At 37.3% G+C, this 21,971-nt stretch overlaps 2 protein-coding genes across 2 annotated transcripts; both read right to left on the bottom strand.

Annotated features, from left to right (window-relative positions):
* Positions 1-54: 54 nt before the first annotated feature.
* On the bottom strand, positions 55-5,849 carry LOC145483147 (prolactin-releasing peptide receptor-like). The gene is made up of 2 exons (XM_081461740.1): positions 3,840-5,849; positions 55-1,801 (listed from the first exon to the last, which is right to left on the bottom strand). The coding sequence occupies exon 2, from the start codon at positions 1,796-1,798 to the stop codon at positions 548-550; it is 1,251 nt and encodes a 416-aa protein (XP_081317866.1). The 5' UTR covers positions 1,799-1,801; positions 3,840-5,849; the 3' UTR covers positions 55-547.
* A 6,657-nt stretch (positions 5,850-12,506) lies between these two features.
* Positions 12,507-14,572, bottom strand: LOC145483145 (QRFP-like peptide receptor). Its single transcript, XM_081461739.1, has one exon. The coding sequence runs from the start codon at positions 13,877-13,879 to the stop codon at positions 12,605-12,607; it is 1,275 nt and encodes a 424-aa protein (XP_081317865.1). The 5' UTR covers positions 13,880-14,572; the 3' UTR covers positions 12,507-12,604.
* Positions 14,573-21,971: the final 7,399 nt, after the last annotated feature.

Below are 21,971 nucleotides of genomic sequence, written 5' to 3'. Positions count from 1 at the left end.
ATCAGTTAGTGCTTTTGTTCAGGCCCCTTTGTCTCAGTTGGGCCAAACTGGTTTCTCGAGTACAAATGGCTTTTCGAGTAAAATACTGTACATTGTTTGCCATTTAACTGAGTCCAAGAGGCTTCCGTTTGATTCTGTTGGGTTCTTCTTGAAACACACGCTTTTGAAAGAGCTCAGCAGTTTTAAAGAGACCATGTACACCGTTAATGACAGCAGACGTTTAAGTTCCAAATTTCGCTTAGGATATTGAGAGGTACGTGTTAGTAGTAATTGGCCTTTTATAGAGTTGTTACTTGCAGCTAAAATAACAAACTTTGAGCCTAATATTTGTTATTCACAGCGCTTCTCTCTCAAGCGATAAAACATTAACGGCTTCTCTATAAGAATAATTTTGACAGCTTTTCTAACAATAAGAAATTCTTTTATTTTACCGTGACGTTTACAAAGAATATCACAGGTTGCTTCCATATAGTGGCCATTTATGGTTCCACCTCCTGCCAAATCACATTAAAAATCTTATACACATACACTGTGTCGACCTTAACATCTATTTCAAAGTGTTAAAACTAAGAGTTTCATTCGGAAAACTGTTATTTTCCTCAATCCCTTGATTTCCAATTCCTAACTCGTCTGCATCGCCAATTTTTCTGCGTGTAGATGCCGGTATATTAGACTCACTAACAGTGGCCATGTTTATAGTCGCATCAGTTGACATCGCCAGCGACCTGCTCTTGCGCTTTGCTAGAGAAATATATAGTTTTCGTTTCTTTATAGTTCCGAGGAAGGTTTCGCAAACGTAATTATGTTGATGCGATGTTCGGCGGAATTTCCTCGCAATATCTTTAATTCCTCTGCGGACCGTCGTATTGAAGACGACAAATAAAACTGGATTGATGGCGCAATTGCAGTGGGCAAGAAATAGCCGCCAAAATCGAAAGCTGCATGGAACTTTTCTAAAAGCGACCTGGGCCAGGAAATATAATATCCAGCAGACAAGAAACACAAGCGTAATGACAATCATCATTTTTATGACATTTCGCGTCGCCTTGACTCGCAGTTCTTTTAAACGGGCAGCTGTTATGCTCTCTTGTCGTGGGGTTTTCCCCTTTTTAAGTTTGATCGCAATAATTAGATAAAAAATGAGGATCGCCAGCCAAGGAAGAACGTAAAATATTACGAAAAGAAACGTGTAGTATATATCTCGAGCATTGTCGTTGCTAAATAATTTGTTTAGATCTGAACCGCAAGTTTGTTTGCCTTTTGAGGTCTTCGTCCGCAGGGAGATCAAATAGGGCAGTCGGGCGGCAATCGCCAAAGCCCAAGTTAAGAAAATCGCCCACCTCGAAGCCTTGGTGGTGAATGTATTTTTTAGCGGAAAAACCACGGCACAGAAAGTGTCCAAGCCCGAGGTTAGTAGGGTCAATACCGAGGCGATGATCGCTACATGGTGAAGAAAGGGAACTATCTTGCACAGAGCATAGCCCAGATCGCCTTCTACAAGCCACGCGGTGCCGATCAGGAACATTGGAATTAATCTCGGCATGTACACGGTTGTGATGACAAGATTTGCCACCGCCATGTTCACTACCGCCAAGTTGATAGTTTTGCGAGCTCTGCCGTATTTGCATACCAAAGTTACAATGAGAATATTTCCGAGGAGAGATACTAATATGAGAACGCTGTAAGCGACAATTCGTGCAAGTTTAATCGAGAAAGGATCATTCACGTAACAAGCCGTGGATGCTGTTGTTGTGCCACTGGTTCCGTTGTCAGAAGTGTCGCTTGAAGAGAAGTTCATTTTCTGTGAAAGAGCGAAAGACGAGACGTAAGTGTAAATTTAACTATAGTATTAGTAGAGTAAGTAGTGTAAGTGTTTGTCCTGTAAATAAATTTGCATTAAAAAAAAAGAAAGAAAGTCGAGACGTTGAGTAAACTTTCAAAATTAACTTTAGTCTGTATCTACGAGCCTCAGCATGTAATAATGACACAACATCAATATTGGAGATTTCTGGTAAGTTCGTTTATATGTTGGATTTTTAAGAACTTCTTTCAGCTTAAACAATAGTGCATTTGACACAACACGCGGATTTAAGGCGAGAAGATAGAAATCGAGAGCGAATAATCCTGGAATAATCTAATTGTTTTAGTATAAATCTACTAGTCGTTCAAAACTTTATCTAAGTCCTGTTAACAGACACCTGGTAAATGCACAAAAGCAGCCCACAATTAGTTAACAAGCGCTCGTTTCTACGTTACTTACTATCTACAACAGAATATATATTGAGTGGTGTAACCAATAAGAGAACGCCATTCGCGACAGAACGTTAGTGGATATATACTAATTAACAATTAGATTATTCGCTCTCGATTTCTATGAGGTGATAGCTGATGAGGCCGCAGGCCGAATCAACTTTCGCCTCATAGAAATCGAGAGCGAATAATCTAATTGTTTTAGTAGAATTCTTACTGAAATAACGCAAATAACAGTTTCTAATTATTTTTCTACACATTATTGTATATTTACTCTTGTACCAAGTTTATGATATTTATGTGTGCCAATGTATTTGTTGTGCCTCTTTCTTGACTGTCACATTTTTAATTCTTATAACTACCGTCACCCAACTAGTTTAGCTTCTTAATTATTTTCGGTGTCCCACTACTGTATGTACTGTACTGTTTGTTTATTTATAATTATAATCTTGTAAATTCTTTTAGTTGTTTACAGTAGTAGAAATAAACTGTTGTTGTATTGAACTTTACGCTTTAACAAAATCGCACGCATTGAATTGTCCTTGGTAAATTTGCAGTTGTTTATGCGCGCGCACCCGTTTTTTCAATAATTTCAAGTTTTTAAAGTCAAGAAACCGCTAATGTCCTTCTTTTAGTCTTCTAAGGAATTTAATTATCCATTCACATCTAAACTTTCTTCCAAAACTTCGGAAAAACGATAAAAACGTCGCATTTGTGGACGATCGACAGCCACGGCACTCTTATGACTGATAGTATAGTATACTGATAGTATAGTATACTGATAGTATAGTATACTCGTATACGAGTGTACGAGTAGCTCAGCCAACTAAAACAATTTAGTAGAATTCTACTAGTATACTAAAGAAAATGCTGTAATCTGAAAGGTTGAGCCATTGCACACTATGTAATCAGCCATCAGCTAGTGTGCTATGGCTCGGTGTGGTCGACAAAATTGGAAAGTTCCTTCGTTTTCCCGATCGAAGTTTTCAAAGGATATTTAGAAACAAATAAATAAACAAAATCCCTGAGAAGACTCGCAATCTTTGAAAGAAACTGAAGCGCAAATGTCAAATTGACAATTAACTGCAAATGTCAAATTGATAATTAATTCAATCCGCTCGAATCCTCCAAAGCGTGAAGTTTAAGACCAAGACCAGAAATAACTGGAATCATAATTTTAAGGAAATTTCAGTAAGTTAGAATTCTACTAAAACAATTCGATTATTCGCTCTCGATTTTTAGGAGGCGATAGTTGATTCGGCTTTCGGCCTCATCGACTATCACCTCATAGAAATCGAGAGGGAATAATCTAATTGTTAATTAGAATAGACTGCAATAAATACGTGAAGGACATAGACCTGATAATCTTGAATCCTCAAAACACATTAGTTACTCTACGATCGACGACCTAAAGAGTTCAATTTGCTTTTTGCTTCAAGAATACGTAACGCCGCAGTCATGCCATCGGCCCATCAACTAGCTTTGTTTATCTCTTGTTTATAATCTTTTTCGATTTTACTCGAACCGTGAGCAGTCCATTGCCATGATACAGAAATATCTACTTTTAACACTAGTAAGTAGAAACTTACCTTCCTGAGTTATCGAGGTATCTGAAATCTCAAGGAATGGACTTTCTGTACTGACTGTTTTGCAAGTTGGTTAAATAAAAGCAATTTCAATAGAATTGACGTGGTCTGCTCGAGTGAAAGCTGTTGTGACTAATAGCGCATACTAGATGAAGGTGGTTGGTAGGGTTGGCTAAGTTCCTTAGAATAACCTGTTTCGGTTCATGGAGTGCTTAAAAGGCAAATTATGGAATAATGTGCCCTAAGATATATTTGTTTCTTGAAAAGATTAAAAATTTTTATAAAGGCATTTTTCACTTTACGGAAATAAATATAGTATGCCTTGTGTTGGTTTTAAACCCACTCTATATATTCAGGTCCATACTTAATGGTGATACAGTTTGAAACAATATGCATGGAAGAAACATTTCAAAAATTTCAAAAATGAATCCATCGGATGATGAAGCAAGAACCAATCAGCTGTAGGGCTGATAATGCATTAGCAGCCCGCTGTCACTCATGTGCGGCCTGCTGAGCACGTGTTTTTAAGAGGCCAAGTTCCTACCTGCCCGCGTATATTAACAATAATGAATATTTATATATTCTGTTCAAGTTGCTTCGTAGAGTTGCATGTTATTTGCTTCACCTTCGAATTTCTGTTCACGAAGACCCATTGAATTTTTCAACGTCTGAGGTGTTCGTCCGGCTCAGTTTCATGGTTTGTTGCTAAGTCAGTAGTCATAGTTTTGTCAGTGTTTTCGCAGTTTGAACTTAAAAACGTCCTTATGGATCTGAACTTTGTGTTGCGTGGAAAATACGACAGTGAGTGACAGTAAAACAGTCTATTGCTTCTTTTTGTTTTCGATACTATGAAAACGACGAATGCATATGTAAAGTGCAGCGACATAATTAGCAATAAGTTCCCGAAAAAAATCTATTGTTGTACAAGAAATCGAGAAGGATGTACGAAAACTCGACCCACAATTGCCCACGGAGTTTGTAGAGGTTCGCCGCGCGATCGACCCCTTCAACTTTGCGCGTGCACTTACCTCAAACCGCGAAATTCTATAACGAACACCTGCGGGGTAGAGAAGGAAGGGCTCTGATTGGAGGCAATTGGCACACAGCATAGCCGACGCAATACAACATGGGACTCGATCAATACTTTTGTTTAATTTCAACAGTCTGAATGGCTAGTTCTTCCTATGATACGTGCGTGTAGGGAGTCATGGTAGTTCTATCCGTCACCGTGGACTGGGTGTTTCTTGATGATTCCCTGCAGGCAAGTCTTAATTGGCCATTCATTCAATAAAAACACATTTTCCGAATTGTAAAACTGTTTCATCTCGAGTAGTCCGAAATATCAGCCATCTTCTGCCCTCTGCCCTAAGGTGGTGATGGACACTATTTGCAAAGCGTATAAAAACACATTATCCGAATTGTAAAACTGTTTCATCTCGAGTAGTCTGAAATGTCAGTCGTCTTCCGCCCTCTGCCCTAAGGTGGTGATAGACACTACTCGCAAAGCGTGTAAAAACACATTATCCGAATTGTAAAATTGTTTCATCTCGAGTAGTCTGAAATTTCAGTCATCTTCCTCCCCCTGCCCTAAGGCCGTGATGGACACTGCTCGCAAAGCGTGCCGGGAGAAATTTTCGCTCGAGCTCATTTTCATTTTTTTTTTTGCCGAACGGGAAACATCGCGATATGGAAATATGACTTACAGGAGGTTTGCTCGCTTCCAACGCTGAGAGAAATCCCTAATAACATCCTTATCAAATCTTTCTCAGGCCGAGCGTCAGCTGTAGATGTCTGGTACTACATTCACAAAGCCGTCATTTTCAGTGACAACTGAGTTTAGGAATCGAAGCTCCGCGGTACTTCGAATCTTCACGGTTGAACAGAAAATTATTTCCTTCTTGCATCTTGGAATTCCATCTTAACTTGCCGGAATTAAACTTAGCTTCGGGACTTTCTTTTTGGCTAGCTCGACTTTTGTCTGAAGTACATCGATGTATCGCTGGCCAAAAAAAAAAAAAAAAAATGGTTGTTGACAGATATTATTTTTTGTTCGACGCCAAGAGAGCTGAGAAGTAAAACCTACGAAGAAAAGGGTTGAAAATAATTCGACAACAAAGCAATGTTTCGTCGTTGAAAACTTGTGTAAAGCTTGATTAATTGAGTTTCGCCCGCTGTTTTTTCTCATTAATCAAAGAATCATCAGCAGCTTGCTTTTAGGCAATGATCATTTCAAAATAACAACAACAAATTGCAATATATAAAATATGCAATAAAAAATATGTAATGGCAAATTGATAATTGTAGAAGTCGGGTATTGTTTGCATCAACAACCTTTAAGTTGAGGACAATCAATGTGAGTGGCAAAAAAATAATTGTACAGCTCCCCTGTACCAGGTCACTTTCAGGAAATTCTTGTTCAACTCACACCCCAAGATTAATGTAATGTATATATCTATTTTGTAGACATTGTGATACTGAAACACGAATTTTGATCTTGTTCAACTTTCTTCAATCTGTTCAAAGTAAAATGCCTTCCAATGAATTTGCCTCAGACATTGCCAATTACCATAACAATTTTCAAACTGATGAGATTTCCTTTCACCTTGCAATTGTGCTTAGATGTTGGATGTAACTTGTATTTGCCCTGAGTGTCCATTTCTGGGTTATCAGTAAATGTGAGGCCGTGCAAAAGGTAAATCAGGGTCAATGGAAAGAAGGCCTGGTTGAGTTACATGGAGTTAATGTTTTGGACAAATAATGTACTTCACACTTTTTTCAGTGGTTTCAATTTAAATTGCAGATGGGAGATGTGAAAAAAAAAAAAAAAAACTGACAGACGTCTACTTGAAAATAACTAATTGAATTCCAAAGTGCATGGTTTTTAAACTGAATTGCAAAGTACTGACACTGAAGCAGACAAAAAAAAAACAGCACAATAGCACATAAACCATATTCTGGAGAGCGGCCAACATTAAGATTACATGTAAATTATATTTGGCAGTGACTAAAATGTTTTATATGTTTTTAAACTGGAAAATCATCTATGATAGGCGCAGTGAATAAGCAATGAATGAATAACTCATGGTTTCATATTGCATGTCCTCATATTTCTCCTCTGCTGAACTTTAAGGCTCAATGTAACTTGTGTAAAGGGAACTCTTTACCCAGAAAAGTGCAATGCAGGTGGTCATTTGAAGTATCTGCCAGTTTAAAATTTGTTATACACTGTAAGTCTTGTGGTCATCAAAACATGATCATGTAATGATTTTAACATTTACTACACTGTATTTTGCAAAAAAAAAAAAACAGTCTCCACAACACTTCCTCGCGTTGACTCGTAAATATGACTGTAACCAACTAAATTCAGAATAATAAAGTAGGGTATAAAGCTGTATTCCAGATCATTTATACTGCCATGTTTTGACTGAGATAACTAAATTGCAACAACAGTTTGAAATTAAAGCAAATGTGATATATTGAACATTTTCAGTGGCTCTTAGAACTTGGGATTGCCATGCATCTTTATAGGAAATCAGTTGCATTATGTCATTAAGTATTCTGTTTTGGTTTATTCCATTCCAAATTTGATATCGTAAACAGCAGCATGCTGTAGCTTTCCTTTTTTCATAACTACAGTGTAGGTGGATAAATTTAGTTCTTGGGAAATATAAGCAAAATTGACGTACAAACCCATAGTCTTTTAAAATACCAGCTGGTAATTTAGCATTTGCTTCAAAAATATTGGCAGGTTCTGGTATGATTTATCTTTGCAATTATGACAATACAAAGTTTCCCTTTGTCCTCTTTTTAAAGATGCCTCCAGCTGGATTGACGATTATGTGTAATACACATAAAACACTTAACATTTAATGATTTAAGCTTATATATAGTCTCTCACTACTACCAACATAATTCGAAAGAAAAACAAGTATAAAGAAGTGGGAGAAAACTTATCAGCCACAGATGACTGAACAATAACATCCAAGGCAGGCAGTCATCATGATAGTGAAAATTCACTGTAAATGAGATGATATCTCAGTTTAATGGACCAGTATCTAAAGCAGGGTCCAAAAATCTTGAACATTAGCCAAACAAACGGGTGGCATACGCACCACAAACAAAAAATAATAATAATAAATAAATAAATAAAATAAAAAATAAATAAATAAATAATAATAATAACCATTATAATAATGATAATAATAATAAATAACAAGTCTTACCCTAATTCACTATACTGATCCTTCTTACCCCGCAAGAGACCAAACGAACATCCATGTCAAGCGCGGATGCTAAACAAACATTTTTAACATAACATGATTTCCATTGACTATATTAGTTTTGATGCAAAAAAAATGCTTACCTGCAATTGAGACTTGGCAAATAACTGACGTGAATATTACACTAGCAGCTCCTAGAAAAGGTTCGTTTAATTCTCATGATGAGTGTAGAAATCGGTCGAGAAAAGACAACCTACTCTCCACTCGCAATGAAAAATGTCACGTGGGGGCCAAACCACCCCCCAATTGTTTCGTCAGTTCTTGTGTATTTCACATTATTTCGCATTACTTAAAAAGTATTGACTCTTTCTACACCAAACTTGGCAGATGAGCAGGAGACCTATTGCCAATTATATTTACGTGAAAAATGTCAGTAAATGTCAAAGTTGTGACGTCACAGGGATGACGTCATGTTTTTTGCCACTTTTGAAGTTTTTAATATGGCTATTTTTTACAATGTGTTCGAAAGAGCACATCAAGGGGAGTTGAAACCTGAAAAAATTTTGTCCATATCACAAAAATTAAATGAAATATGGCATTTTTAAATGTGAAAAATAACTCTGCAAAGTATGGGATCCCCCCTTGAGAAAAATCCCCAAATTGGAGCCGTAATTTTGTTCCAGCAAATGCAGCTATGTTCCACATGTGATGTGCCAGATGACTAAAGCAAAAAATAAAAAAGAAAATCGGAATAAAAAATTATCCCTCTAGCGTTATTGCGTTAAAATTAGTTTTATTACGTCATAACCTATGACGTCGCCCGTTTTTTTACTGTTAATACCATCCTAACAAAGCCTAAAATCAAATTTCTGAAGCCATACGATTTTTTACAACATCAAGCTTTCTATTTTTCTAGATTATTAGCCTTCCTAGAATAAAACTGGAAAAAATAAACCAGAGAGACTGACTTAAGAAGGACTGTATGGTTAGGCAAATTCCGGGGGGGGGGACAACAAAAAAATATTTAACTTACCATATCTCAAAAAATAATCATCATAGCAAAAAACGGTTTCCGGCATTTTACTCCTCTAGTCAATGTCTTTCCAATGACATAATCTTTTTATCAGATTTTACAAAAAATTATAGCACGTTTTGGTGACGTCATCAATTACGACGTCATAATCTGCCATTTTGTCACAACTTCCAAATTAAAATAAACTGGAAAAAAAAGAAAGCTCATCTGCCAAACTTGGTTCAGAAATATATAAACCAAGCAAATATAGCCTTCATGAAACATTAGGGGGGTGGTTTGGCCCCTACGTGGTGTCCGTCATTGCTCCGGCTGAGACGACATACGATTAGTAGAAGGCTATCAGGTGAACCGTGTTACACCGCCTGCCCTGAGCCTAATCTCCTGGCGAGAGAGATCGAATGTCGTATTTTATGGCAGTAAGACACGGTTTGAATTGCCGGTTATTTTCCTTTAATGATTGTTCAATAGATAGCATTTAAAAGCTGGCCAGCATAAAATTTCAAGCAGGGTAAAAAGCTTATGTTGTGATGCTCTCTTCGAGGACTAAGATGAGTAAAGCACCATATTAACGTACCATTCTATTGTTTTCATAGTGACCGAGTGATTTCTCAGTACGTTTCGCGAGAGAAAATCTTGGTGAATTTGGACTTGAGATTTTTACGTTGGGGACAATTCCGTGCAGGATAGCCGAGAAGTTAAACCGACGAGAATTATTGTCTTCTTCAAAGAAACTTTCCCTAATTCGTCGAATAGACCATTTTCGTATTCTCGGTATTGGACCGGAACTAGCTCGTAACGGAGGCACACGCGGGGGAATATTATTAAAAGAGATTAAAGTGCCACTGAAACGAAATTTTCGTACTCTCTTTTATTTGCCCAGTTTATAGTTTCAAACGTGCTTAAAATAATGGTGAACTTTATTTCTGTCAAATCATAACGGAAAGTGTTTTTTTTAGCTACTGAAATCGACTTTTTGGAGCAAAACTGTGTCCGGGCTCTGGAACCGAGTTTAAGGACCTTGTGACGTCACTGGTTGTATTCACGCGAGAAGCGCTATAGATTCTCTCTTGTTTTCACTTGATTTATGCAAGTTTATTCTTCATATTGTCATACCTGCTAGTTTTCTACCTTGTAATTTCTGTCCAGCCTTGACAGGAAATACACATCATAAACGTTGGAGGGTGCCAAAGAGTGTAGATTCACCAAAATAAATGCTACAGATTAGAACAGCTCAGTATACTTTTCGAACATCTTGAGTACTCGATTGGATATTTCGAAGACGAGTGTGGCAACTTTTATATCACGTCCTGAAGCCTAAACACGATATTTCGTCGTCTGTTTCCAGCCTGGTTCTGAAATTTGGATTCTCACGTTGATCTAAGGTCTATTAACAAGGTTCGAATATATCCTCGGCAACTTTACTGCATTACAAGCCGCAAGCGCATCAGCCATCCGCACAATCACGAAGTTATTAACGGTCCACAAGCTTTGAGTCGAGTGCTTCTTTGCACACAGAGGGCATCTTTTTATGATACTAATAAGTGAGAGTTCTTGTGGTAGACAAAATGTATCTTTGAAAATTGTGATCCGCAGCGGGGTTTGCCATATCGCCGCATACGTATCAGTGTAAACAAAGCAGGAATTTCGCTTCTCTTTGGCACGTATCTCCCAATTGCAATATTTCACGGCCGATGGATTACTTTGAGTTCTCTAGGACATACTTATGTCTATGATCTTCATTTAATAGTATCCAAGTTCAAAGCAATTCGTTAAAACGTCACTAGTTTACACTCCTTTCGAAGGTTTATTAAACAGAATTTGAACCAATTTGCATATATGACCTTTCGGGGCCGACATTGTCACGCTTTCTCTCGTTTCCTAAAAACAAACCTGTAGGGTTATGGCAGCTTAGTTTACCTTTATAGTTTAAATTCGCTCCCTCATATAAAAGAACAGGGTTTCCTAAATTGTTGTTGTTGTGATAACTTGTAGGATGTAGCAGATACAACTGGACTAAAGGTCACTGTGACACAATCTCGTCCGCGGTGAAACTCACAAAGCGTCCGGTTTCCTCGAAGCGAAGCGACTCGAAAACTCGAAGCGTTGTTGCTGCGATTCGTGCAGCAGAACTCCGGATAATATTTTCAAAAGCCGCTTTCTCTTGTTTTCATGTCTTTTTTACTTTATGAGTGTAGATATTGTTTAATTGAGTGCTGGCCATTTCGCCAAGAGTCCCGATCATTTTGCGATCTAACAACTCCCACTCGTTTGCTTGCTTACATAAAATATCCTGCAAATATCCAATTAAATGGACTGAAAAGCCCCAGGATCGACTCTTGACCTCTTCATGTCTAAGGCTACTGTTATTATCTGCTTTACAGCTCTGAGATGTCATTAAGATGTTTTTTGGGGGGGCTTCGAACAGTATTCTCTTCTCCCATAATCACTCTAAATTTTCAGCGCGGCATGAGAGTAATACAACCAGTGACGTCACTAGGCAGTTTTGGCCGCGCCAAGATGGCCGCCAATTTTGGGCTTAACCAGCCAACTTCGAACGGCTGAAAAAGCACTTTTCGCTTACCGTATGCGAAAAAAAAGTCTGCAGTGTTTCCAAGTAAGGTTGAAACTTTATTACTAAGCAAAAATCTCACATACGAAAATTTCGTTTCAGTGGCACTTTAAAGTCATTTGTATTTGAAAAGACTCCCCGCATTAGTCTCAGTTGCAAGCTAGTTCCAGTACAATAGCGAGAATACGAAAACGGTCTATTGAAGGACACGCACATTTTTTTTGGAATTGTGTTGCCAGAATATATTGTAACTGTAGTAACATACTGTGATGATAACGAAGGTGAATAACCACGCATTGCGGAATTAGTTTTCCTCATTGAGATTTGATCTTCCGGAAATATCCTCATTAACTCGTGTCCACGAGAATTTCAATGTAACAAATAATCGATTAAGTTCTTTTGTTCAGGCCCCTTTGTTGAAATTGGACCAAACTAGTTTCTCGACTGCAAATGGTTTTTGGAGTCAAATACTGTATATTGTTTACCTATTTAACTGAGTCCAAGAGGCTTCCGTTTGATTCTGTTCAGGTCGTCTTGAAACACAGGCTTTTGAAAGAGCTTAGTAGTTCTTAGAGATCTTGAACAACGTTAATAATAGAAAACGCTTAAGTTCCAAATTTCGTTTAGTTTATTGTGAGGTACATGTTAGTACTAGTACTTGTTCTTTTATAGAGTTGTTACTTGCAGCTGAAATAACAGACGTTATTTGAGCCGAACATTTGTTATTCACCGCGCCTCTCTCTTAAGCGATAAAATATTAATGGCTTAATTCTGTATAAGAAAAATTGTGACAGCTTTTAATTTCTAACAATAGGAAATTCTTTTATTTTACTGTAACGTAAAGAAAGAATGAAACACATTGTTTCCTTTGTGCCCATTTATGGTGCCACCTCATGCTAAATCACATTAAAAATCTTATACATACACACTGTGTCGACTTTAACATCTATTTCAGGGCATTAAAGGTAAGACTTTCATTCGGTGAACTGTTATTTTCCTCAATCCCTTGATTTTCAATTCCTAACTCGTCTGCATGGCCAATTTTTTTGCACGTGGCTACCCGTCGATTGGACTCACCAACAGTGGCCATTTTTATGGTCGCATCAATCGAGAACGCAAGCGACCGCGACCTGCTCTTGCGCTTTGCTGGAGAAATATAAAGTTTTCGTTTCTTTATAGTTGTGGTTTGAAAAATAGCTCCGAGGAAAGTATCGCAAACGTAATTATGTCTATGCGATGTTCGGCGAAATTTCCTCGCGATATCTTTAATTCCTCTGCGGACCGTCGTATTGAAGATGACAAATAAAACTGGATTGATGGCGCAATTGCAGTGGGCAAGAAATAGCCGCCAAAATCGAAAGCTACATGGAACTTCTCTAAAAGCGACCTGGGCCAGGAAATATGATATCCAGCAGACAAGAAACACAAGCGTAATAACAATCATCATTTTTATGACATTTCGCGTCGCCTTGACTCGCAGTTCTTTTAAACGCGCAGCTGTTATGCTCTCTTGTCGTGGAGTTTTCCCCGTTTTAAGTTTGATCGCAATAATGAGATAAAAAATAAAGATCGCCAGCCAAGGAAGAACGTAAAACATTACGAAAAGAAACGTGTAGTATATATCTCGAGCATTCTCGTTGTTGAATAATTTGCCTAGATCTGAACCACAAGTTTGTTTGCGTTTGGAGGTCTTCGTCCGTAGGGAGATCAAATAGGGCAGTCGGGCGAAAATCGCCAAAGTCCAAGTTAGGACAATCGCCCACCTTGCAGCTTTGGTGGTGTATGTATTTTTTAGCGGAAAAACCACGGCACACAAAGTGTCCAAGCCCGAGGTTAGTAGAGTCAAGATCGATGCGATGATCGCTACATGGTGAAGAAAGGGAACTATCTTGCACAGAGCATAGCCCAGATCGCCTTCTACAAGCCACGTGGTGCCGATCAGGAACATTGGAATTAATCTCGGCATGTACACGGTTGTGATGACAAGATTTGCCACCGCCATGTTCACTACCGTCAAGTTGATAGTTTTCCGAGCTCTGTCGTATTTACATACCAAAGTTACGACGAGAATATTTCCAAGGAGAGATGCTAATATGAGAACGCTGTAAGCGACAATTCGTGCAAGTTTAATCGAGAAAGGATCATTCACGTAACAAGCCGTGGATGCTGTTGTTGTGTCACTGGTCCCGTTTTCAGAAGTGTCGTTTGAAGAGAAGTTCATTTTCTGTGAAAGAGCGAAAGACGAGACGTTGAGTAAACTTTCAAAACTAAATTAAGTCTGTATCTACGAGCCTTAGTAAGGTAACGACACAATATCAATATTTGAGAGTACTTGTAAGTTCGCTTATATGTTGGATTTTTAAGAACTTCTTTCAGCTAAAACAATAATGCATCTGACACAACTCTCTTACCTAAAACGTGGATTCAAGGCGAGAAGATAAGTAGAAATATTTTGCTCGCTAAGCAAGTTGTTTATTTACAAAAGGTTAAAGACTTGTCTCTGTTTGATTCGATATTGACAATTTTCCTGGCACTTATCAAGGGTCTGATAAATTTATTATCTTCAGCATATCTTGTGAACACTATGATTTGCTCGCAACTTTAAGTAATTATTTAGTATTTTCAGTGTTGAAATTTCTTATATATCTAGATGAATTCAACTGGGTGTTTTTCGACATTTTGACTGGAAAGGAATAAAAACAAAATCGATGATTGCTACATGTTTGTGATTGTAAATTATTTTTTGGATATAACGATTTGTTAAGACAATCACTCCCGCTGTTTTCTTGACATCTGCTAAAAGATACAATTGTGTTCTTATTTCCGAGGAAGAATAGTTGGCCCTTTAGACTAAAAGTATAGTGGCGTTTTATAGTCCTTATCCAGCACCCGAGAATATTTCTAGTCGTGAAATTACCAGGCTCTAAATTTAATCAATTTTAATTGATTTTCAGTCTTTATGAAACAAAAGTTGGAAAATATTACCATGCGTGATGCCAAAGCGATAAACAATTGAAAGAGTGTTTGAAGAAACATCTTAATGAGATATCTGACACGCATGTCTAAGTTAGCATTCTTAACTTAAATAAAGGTCATTTCATAGTAATACGAATAAACGATGCAAAATTCCACAACCGCTACCTCCAAATAAAACGAACCTCTTCCTTCCGTTGTTATTTTATTGCACGTGAATAATATGCCCCTGTGATTAGACTAACTAACCACAAGGCACCCAGCGGGGGATGTCATATTTTTTATCTCTCTTAATTATTATTATTGCTTATTTCTCTCAAAAATCTAAGGTTGTTCGTAGTTTACTGGGCATAAAGGAGGGTAATCTCATGACAAGGAAGTTAATTTGTGGTAGTGTCTTCGTGAAAAGGCTAAGAACCTTTTGAAAAACTCTATGGATTTGTTTCCAGAGCTTTAGTCAGAACTCCCCCACAACAAATCTCCTCTTAGACTCAATATCTTTTCCATCACACGTGACCATGATAAAGGAAAAACAAAACGTGAGCTATAGCAACTATCATGATGAATCTTTTAAATACCTGATTAAAATTAATAACTGTGGCTGTAATGTTTTGCTTTTTTGTGACAGGAGAATGATTAATACCATTACCACACGTGTCGTACCGTTTTGTATTTTGATGAGTGTACTCTGTTTTATATCTTGAGAGTAAAATTCGCGCTGCGTCGAATTAACATTAATTGAAAACCTACAAAAGGGAAACAAATAACGACAAATAATGACTAAGCACGTCCTATATTTATTTGCTGCTTTAATAGGTATATCAATTAGAATAAAGGATTTGTTGGAACGGCAAAAGAGAGAAAAAATAGGCGATAAAAGAAACAACAACAACAACAGAAATAAAAGCAAACAAAAACAAAAAAAAAAAATACAAAATTGAATCCAGAACGCTTTTCACGAAAGAGTAAGTTGAATGAATTTTTTTTAACGCACATGAGAAGACTGGATGCGATTGTTTTGTTAGATGTAGGTCTCAATGGGATTCAGAATCGCAAAAGCACAAGTTCTAAAAAACATGGCCGAACAATTCTTATTAATTATCTTAGTTATACTACGCCAGTTTATGGGTAAATGGCTTCGACTTTAGAATTTTGGTGATATGAAAGCACTCCAAATCCATTCCTTGCTGAAAAAGTAAATCCTGTTGAATAAGGGAAATGCAATTTATAGCTTCATACAGGAAGAAAAGAGGTAAATAGTTAGACGTAACAAATTCATAACCAAACAAGAGCCCATTAATGCCGTTACTGTTCAATCAGATAGAGTAACAAATAGAAAATTAATTAGGATGCAAACACAGAAAAAAAAAAAAATTCAGTTCTAGACAATTGCACCATGGGGGTCAAAGTAACAATTAAAACTGTTGAAATGTATTATTAATGTACTTGTTGTTTTGGAAAATGTTAGACCCTAGCCTTTTCGTTTGTGTTCAATTCTATACGAATAAAAGGAGATCAGATTGTTTCTTCGTGTTATGGGCTTTTTAAAACCTCTGTAAGAAACCATGTCCTAAAATCAGTATTTCTATGACTCGCGATCGTTAGAGCGTTTTCACTTACGCGGCCAGTTGCCATGTACAAAGTAAGTGTTTACATAAGAAAAGAGTTCAACTCCCACTGGATTGTTTTGGGACACCAACATGGCTTTCGTGACGTCATGTGGAAACACTCTATTCTCTATTTTCCAATTGTCCATAATTCACTCTGTTTGCCCCCCAAATTTTGCATAAACTATTGTTTTGAAATGCTCTTGGGAATATGCAGATCTCCCAAAAGCATTTCACAGCAATAGCTTATGCAAAATTTTGGGGGGCAAACAGAGTGAATTATGGGCAAATGGAAAATAGAGAATAGAAATATAAGACCAGCATGAGTTGCCGATGTCATGATGACTAGACGGAAAATTGTTTTGGATTTTGATAATTACAATAAGCTAATGACCTTCCTTCTTTTTCTCCCAGTGTTTTCTAAAAGAAATAGTAAATATTTTTGCTACAAGAACTTCGGGGGCCGATTTTTCTGAAATGCTCTTTCACCATATCTGAACGTTGAAACTTGTAAGTCTTTTTTTAAAAAAGGTGAGAAACAACAAATTTTTACATAAGATTAACTTCAAAGCGTTATCTGCTCAACCCAGCACCGCTAAAACCAGGTGGTTTAAAACTTTGTTGGATTTGAAATAAAGTTTTAAGTTGCACCTGGCCCCACAAGCTAGTAGCTTTAATTTTTTTACCGTATTTAAATAAGGTATTACTAACATTATTATTACTTGAGGAAGCCGTATTCCTAGGACTCGTATTTCCATTGAAATTATTTTTCTCTTAATAAACGCTCACTCGTGTTTCTTTGTTGAGTTCTCTTTTACCTACTTCACCGATCTGAAAGTATAGCAAATGTAGTTTGACCCGTGTGCGAAATCCAGTGGACGAATTACATTTCTGTCTTTTTTGACAAAAACTAATAACAAAATAGTGGGTCGTATATTCGGAAAAATGGCACACATTAGCTGTAACAATACTGAGCTCGAAACATAACCGGCTAGCAATAAAAACAAACAAGGTTTCGATGGGTTAACCGTCAAATAAGTAAAAAATACTATGGGCCGTCAAAAAACCAAAATTATAACCGTTAACTGTCAAAAGGTAACGCTATTTTTTAAGATGGTGACCTCCAATCGAGAGCCTCAACAAAATAGACCCCAGCGTGGCATATTATGGCGGGAAAATTTGTACTGAATTGACTCACTTCTCTTGGGTGCACTTCCTCTACAAGACTAAGTTCTCAAAAAATAATAAAAAGTAAAAGCGGCGCTTCGATAACATGCATTGTTGTTGTTGTTGTTGTTTTCATTTCAGAGGGCCTTGACGTTAGATAAGAAAGTTCGTTGTAGTCCACGAAACTGACAAGGAGCAATGCAATATAATGTTGCAAATGGGAGAAATGTAGCCATTTCCGACGTTAAAATATATCAACTTGGAATTTAGAACATGTTCTTCTTATTAGCATGCGGACAAATGATACATATCTATGCCACATGACTTGACTTGACTTGACTTGATTTAACTGCTGTTCATTTTCAGTGATTTTTATCGTACGGATGGTTGACTGCCATATGATTACATTTTTATAGGCTGTGGTAATCGTCCGGCCGGTGCCCGTGTAGTTGGTGGCGTAGATGCCCACGTTCACTCATGGCCGAGGCAGATTCCTCTCCGGGTAAATGATCGACACATTTAACGGAGGATCCCTTATCAAACCTGATTGGGTAGTAACCGCTGCCCACTGCGTAGCTCGTAACAAAAATCCGAGTGGTTACACAGTAGTTGTGGGTAAGTTATTAAGAATCGCGAGTACAAAAAATACATTGCTTCCAAAGGCAAATGCTGTGCCAACTTGGATCTTTTTAATGTCAATGGGTGATTTAAAAGTAGCCAGAAGCCAAGTGTCACATGTTGCTCTAAAGAAACACAGAAAATGCTTTTCATTTCCCCCCAAAAGAAATCATTGCCATTCAATCAGTGGATGAAATTCTGATATGTCTTGAATACTTTCTGTAAATTACAGTTAAGATCTGATCCATAGCGGAATGTTGATCACACTTTGAAAGCCCTCTAGGGAACTCTGTTTACAAAATGGCAGTAAGGAAAATAAACTTAGTTTCTACTTATGGCTGATTTCTGTAAATGCATTCCCAAGGCGTTAAGTCATCTCTGAATGTGTAATTTTTGTGCGCAGTAACCCTTAAGATCTCTACATATGCACATCTGCTACAGAAACCACTTGTGATTATCTTGCTCTTATATATATATATATATATATATAAACAAAAATAGTTCAATGATACAAGTTAAAAGAAGAAACACGGAAGAGCATCTAACAATGGTTTTACGATATCTGATATTTCTAAAAGTCTCCTAAATTTAACGATCTCGATCTTACTATTTCATGCAATTAGAAGAAGAAAGTCTTTTGTAAGGGTTACACGTTAGCTGGAGTTTATGAAATTATCATGTAGCTACTGTCACCCATCAGTGTTGTTTCCCCACTTTAAATTGCAACAAATGTTATGGCTACAGTAATCTATTCAAATGGTTGCTTGGGCGTTTACTTGGAAAGATAAAGCAAATATTAAAACAAATCAGCGGGAGGTGAAAAGTGGAAAGATAAATATCACATTATCTCATGGTTTTAACATATTTAAAGCATATCGAAATTTCATCATAAACGGAAGGTAGTGGCGATATTTAGCATGAATAATCGTACAGAAATTCGTAACAGCGTGGTTAATAGATTTTGTCATATCGCACTTGTTAAAATAAATATCAGCGAGCTGGAAGAGCCACCAGCACAACACATTAGGGCTTATTACCATATATGTCATACTCTGAAAAATACCGCATGAAAAACATTTCGGGATTGAAGTTTCATTGTATTTAAGAAATCGTCATTTTTGCTAATAGGTCTTGCTAAAAACCACAGTTAACCCTTGATAAGCTACAAAACTCACTATTTTATAAAATAAGTCTTTTTCCTTCAAGAAAACAGAACGTAGCGGTTGACATATTCAAGATTAACTTTGCTATTCAATTTCACTATTTAGGCCTCAAAATTATATGAATATTTAGTAGCGCTCCCAGACTACTTAGTTAAAGGCGACGAGAATTAATAATACAAGTAACATCTGTTTCCTCTAGGAATAATACTTAACATGGTAGCCCGAAAGTTTTATCTCAGTTGGTTCGAGATACTTCTGTTAAAAGTTTCATAATCACAGGTTGGATAAAAGGAAAAATTTTACACGCGAGTGTTAAATAAAATGCAGGCTATTACACAACTTACAGTATTGATCGCATGTGACACTTTGAAAGATTCCCAGTGAGACAGAATTGTTGCTAAAACGCACAAATTTGTGAAGACATAAAAATTCATCAAAATTACACTCTGCAGCGGATATCTCTAGGTTTCCATCTGTAAATATTGATTGAAGTAATCTTGCGCTGTCCCTGTTGAGCTGACCATAGACTCTGCGTGATACAAATTACATGTCACAATTCAAGTGACCATCATTCAATCTTGAACAAATCCTTATTGCTTGACAAAGCCTGAAAGGTTCGGTTAAGTTAGGTAAGCGTCCTACCTAACTTAAGCCAAACCATCGTGACCAACATCTAAGGAGATGGAAATTTGACTGTTAAATACCTGGATCCTCTTTCAAATTACCTTTGTCAGATGGGTCTAAAAGATGGCCGAGACGTCTGCACTGTTTGCGGGAAAATTCATCAACGTGGGTAGAAATACAATGGTGAATCCACTTTAACAAAACCGCATTCAATAACTCAGTACGTAAGCCAGCTCAGCTTGCAAACGTTGCATTGAGCTGTGAACTGCGATTATATATCTTTCAGACAGATGTAAAATAATAGACACGCAGACTGCTGACAGCCAATCAACAAAAATATTGAAAGCAAACTCGGTACCAGGGCCTTTGATTAATTCTGTGGTTAAGCTGTCTGGCCGATAAATACCATGTAAGTAACATCTTTGAAGATTAAACAAACTTACATGTTTTCCGCTCACATCACCTGCTCTAGTCATTAATTTCGTGTGTTTTCAAAGATACTGTGCGTTTGCAAAATGGTTCGAAGAAAAGGCCCGGTGAAATTAAGCTAAACGAGTAAATGTATAATGAAACATTTAGATAAATTTTGCCAAAATTTCCTGCTCCTTTACCCGTTGCATAGGGTCATTGCGTGATGTTTTCAAAATATGTAATTGCCAAAACCGCCATCAATGACTCGTAAAACTAATGGCTTCCTTTCTTTTTTTGGACTTCCCGTGCTGCAGTCAAAATAAGTAAATTAATGACGCAAACGTAACCGAGCGAGAAGCCTTTCCACCCGAAATTTCATTTCATGACAAGAGTGTAAATAAATGACATTGATTTAATTTCTTTTTCCGATTTGCAGAACGGTCCTTTCTTGATTTCATGAGAACGATAGTTAGGAGCTCTGTTTTCGTAGGCGGTATCCGAAGCCAGCAGATTTCGGTTTATTTGGCGCCTCCTAATTGTTTTTGTATTTTTCTCGGGCTCAGAGAACAAGAGCTGATGGCATCACTTTCGATTCGGAAAGACTGAGTAAGACCAATTAAAATATTGAATTTGGAGTGAAGAGAGGAACTCATTAGGTGTAGAGCAGGGGAAGGGAGGATGAGTTATGTCTGCTCAGTGAAGACTTTCGAACTGTTGTAAGATCGACCAAAGCACGAAATTACCATTAAAACCTGTAAGCAGAGAAATTAATAAACAACATATACACGGGAAAAAGCAACCTAAACGCTCATACCAGAAAATCTCGCCACTGCTTTTTGGGTTTTCGTTCATCTGTGCTCACTTCTATTTGAAAGCACACATCAGCACAATGCACAATATTTATATTGGTAGGGGAATATTTAAGGTACTCCGAGCCATATTTTCCTTTTTCCCTGAGCACAGAGCAAGTTTGAAGACTACAGCTGCCTCAGTCAGCCAATGAGAGAGTTTTGTTTTTAATTTCCCGCCCTCTTGTAGCTAAAGTAGTCTGAGAGGGTCACTTAAACGATGAGAGGCAATATGTTAGCTACGTTAATGTTGGGTGGGTTAACAAGACATGAAATTTACCACTGTTAACTTCCCACGTAGCGTCGGAGTTCAATGTTGGACCTTTCCGGTTAATCAACTGGACCCGTTAATGTAATATTTCCCTACTTGAATGTAAACACAAGTACAATTGATTTAAATCGATGCCTTTGAGTTCTTTATGTTAAAGTTACAGTCATGAAAGGGGATGAATAAACCGTTATCGAGAAAGACTCGATGGAGCCAGTGTAGTCTGAATATGAGTGTCTTACGGGGCTAATTTAACGCAGCTGTTACCAAACCAACAGATCAAAAGACTAAAAGTATTAACTGATTTTTGTGACTTTAAACCAATATTATTGAGTGTGCCTAAACATTGTACCGAATTTATTGTTAAGTGGCAAATTTTCGCTTATGGTCCAACTCTGAAATTCTAATTTCGTGACAAAATACATCAAACGCCTTTAAGACACACGCTTAGGATGATTAAGATGAAAAATAACTAATAACGACCACGGTTCATCAATATCAAAGGTTAATAACAAAACTTGAAAGTAAGAGAAGGTATTATAAATATTGCAATGCCCGCATTACACCTTTTCAATCTGTTACGTACGTGATGTTTTCATTTCGAGAAAAATACGAATGTAATACAGTAATCTAA

The sequence above is a fragment of the Orbicella franksi genome, chromosome 3, assembly GCF_964199315.1.
Source record: "Orbicella franksi chromosome 3, jaOrbFran1.1, whole genome shotgun sequence".
Lineage (NCBI taxonomy): Eukaryota > Metazoa > Cnidaria > Anthozoa > Scleractinia > Merulinidae > Orbicella > Orbicella franksi.
The sequence above is the reverse complement of the archived record's forward strand: the minus strand, read 5'-3'. Positions and strand labels throughout refer to the sequence as shown.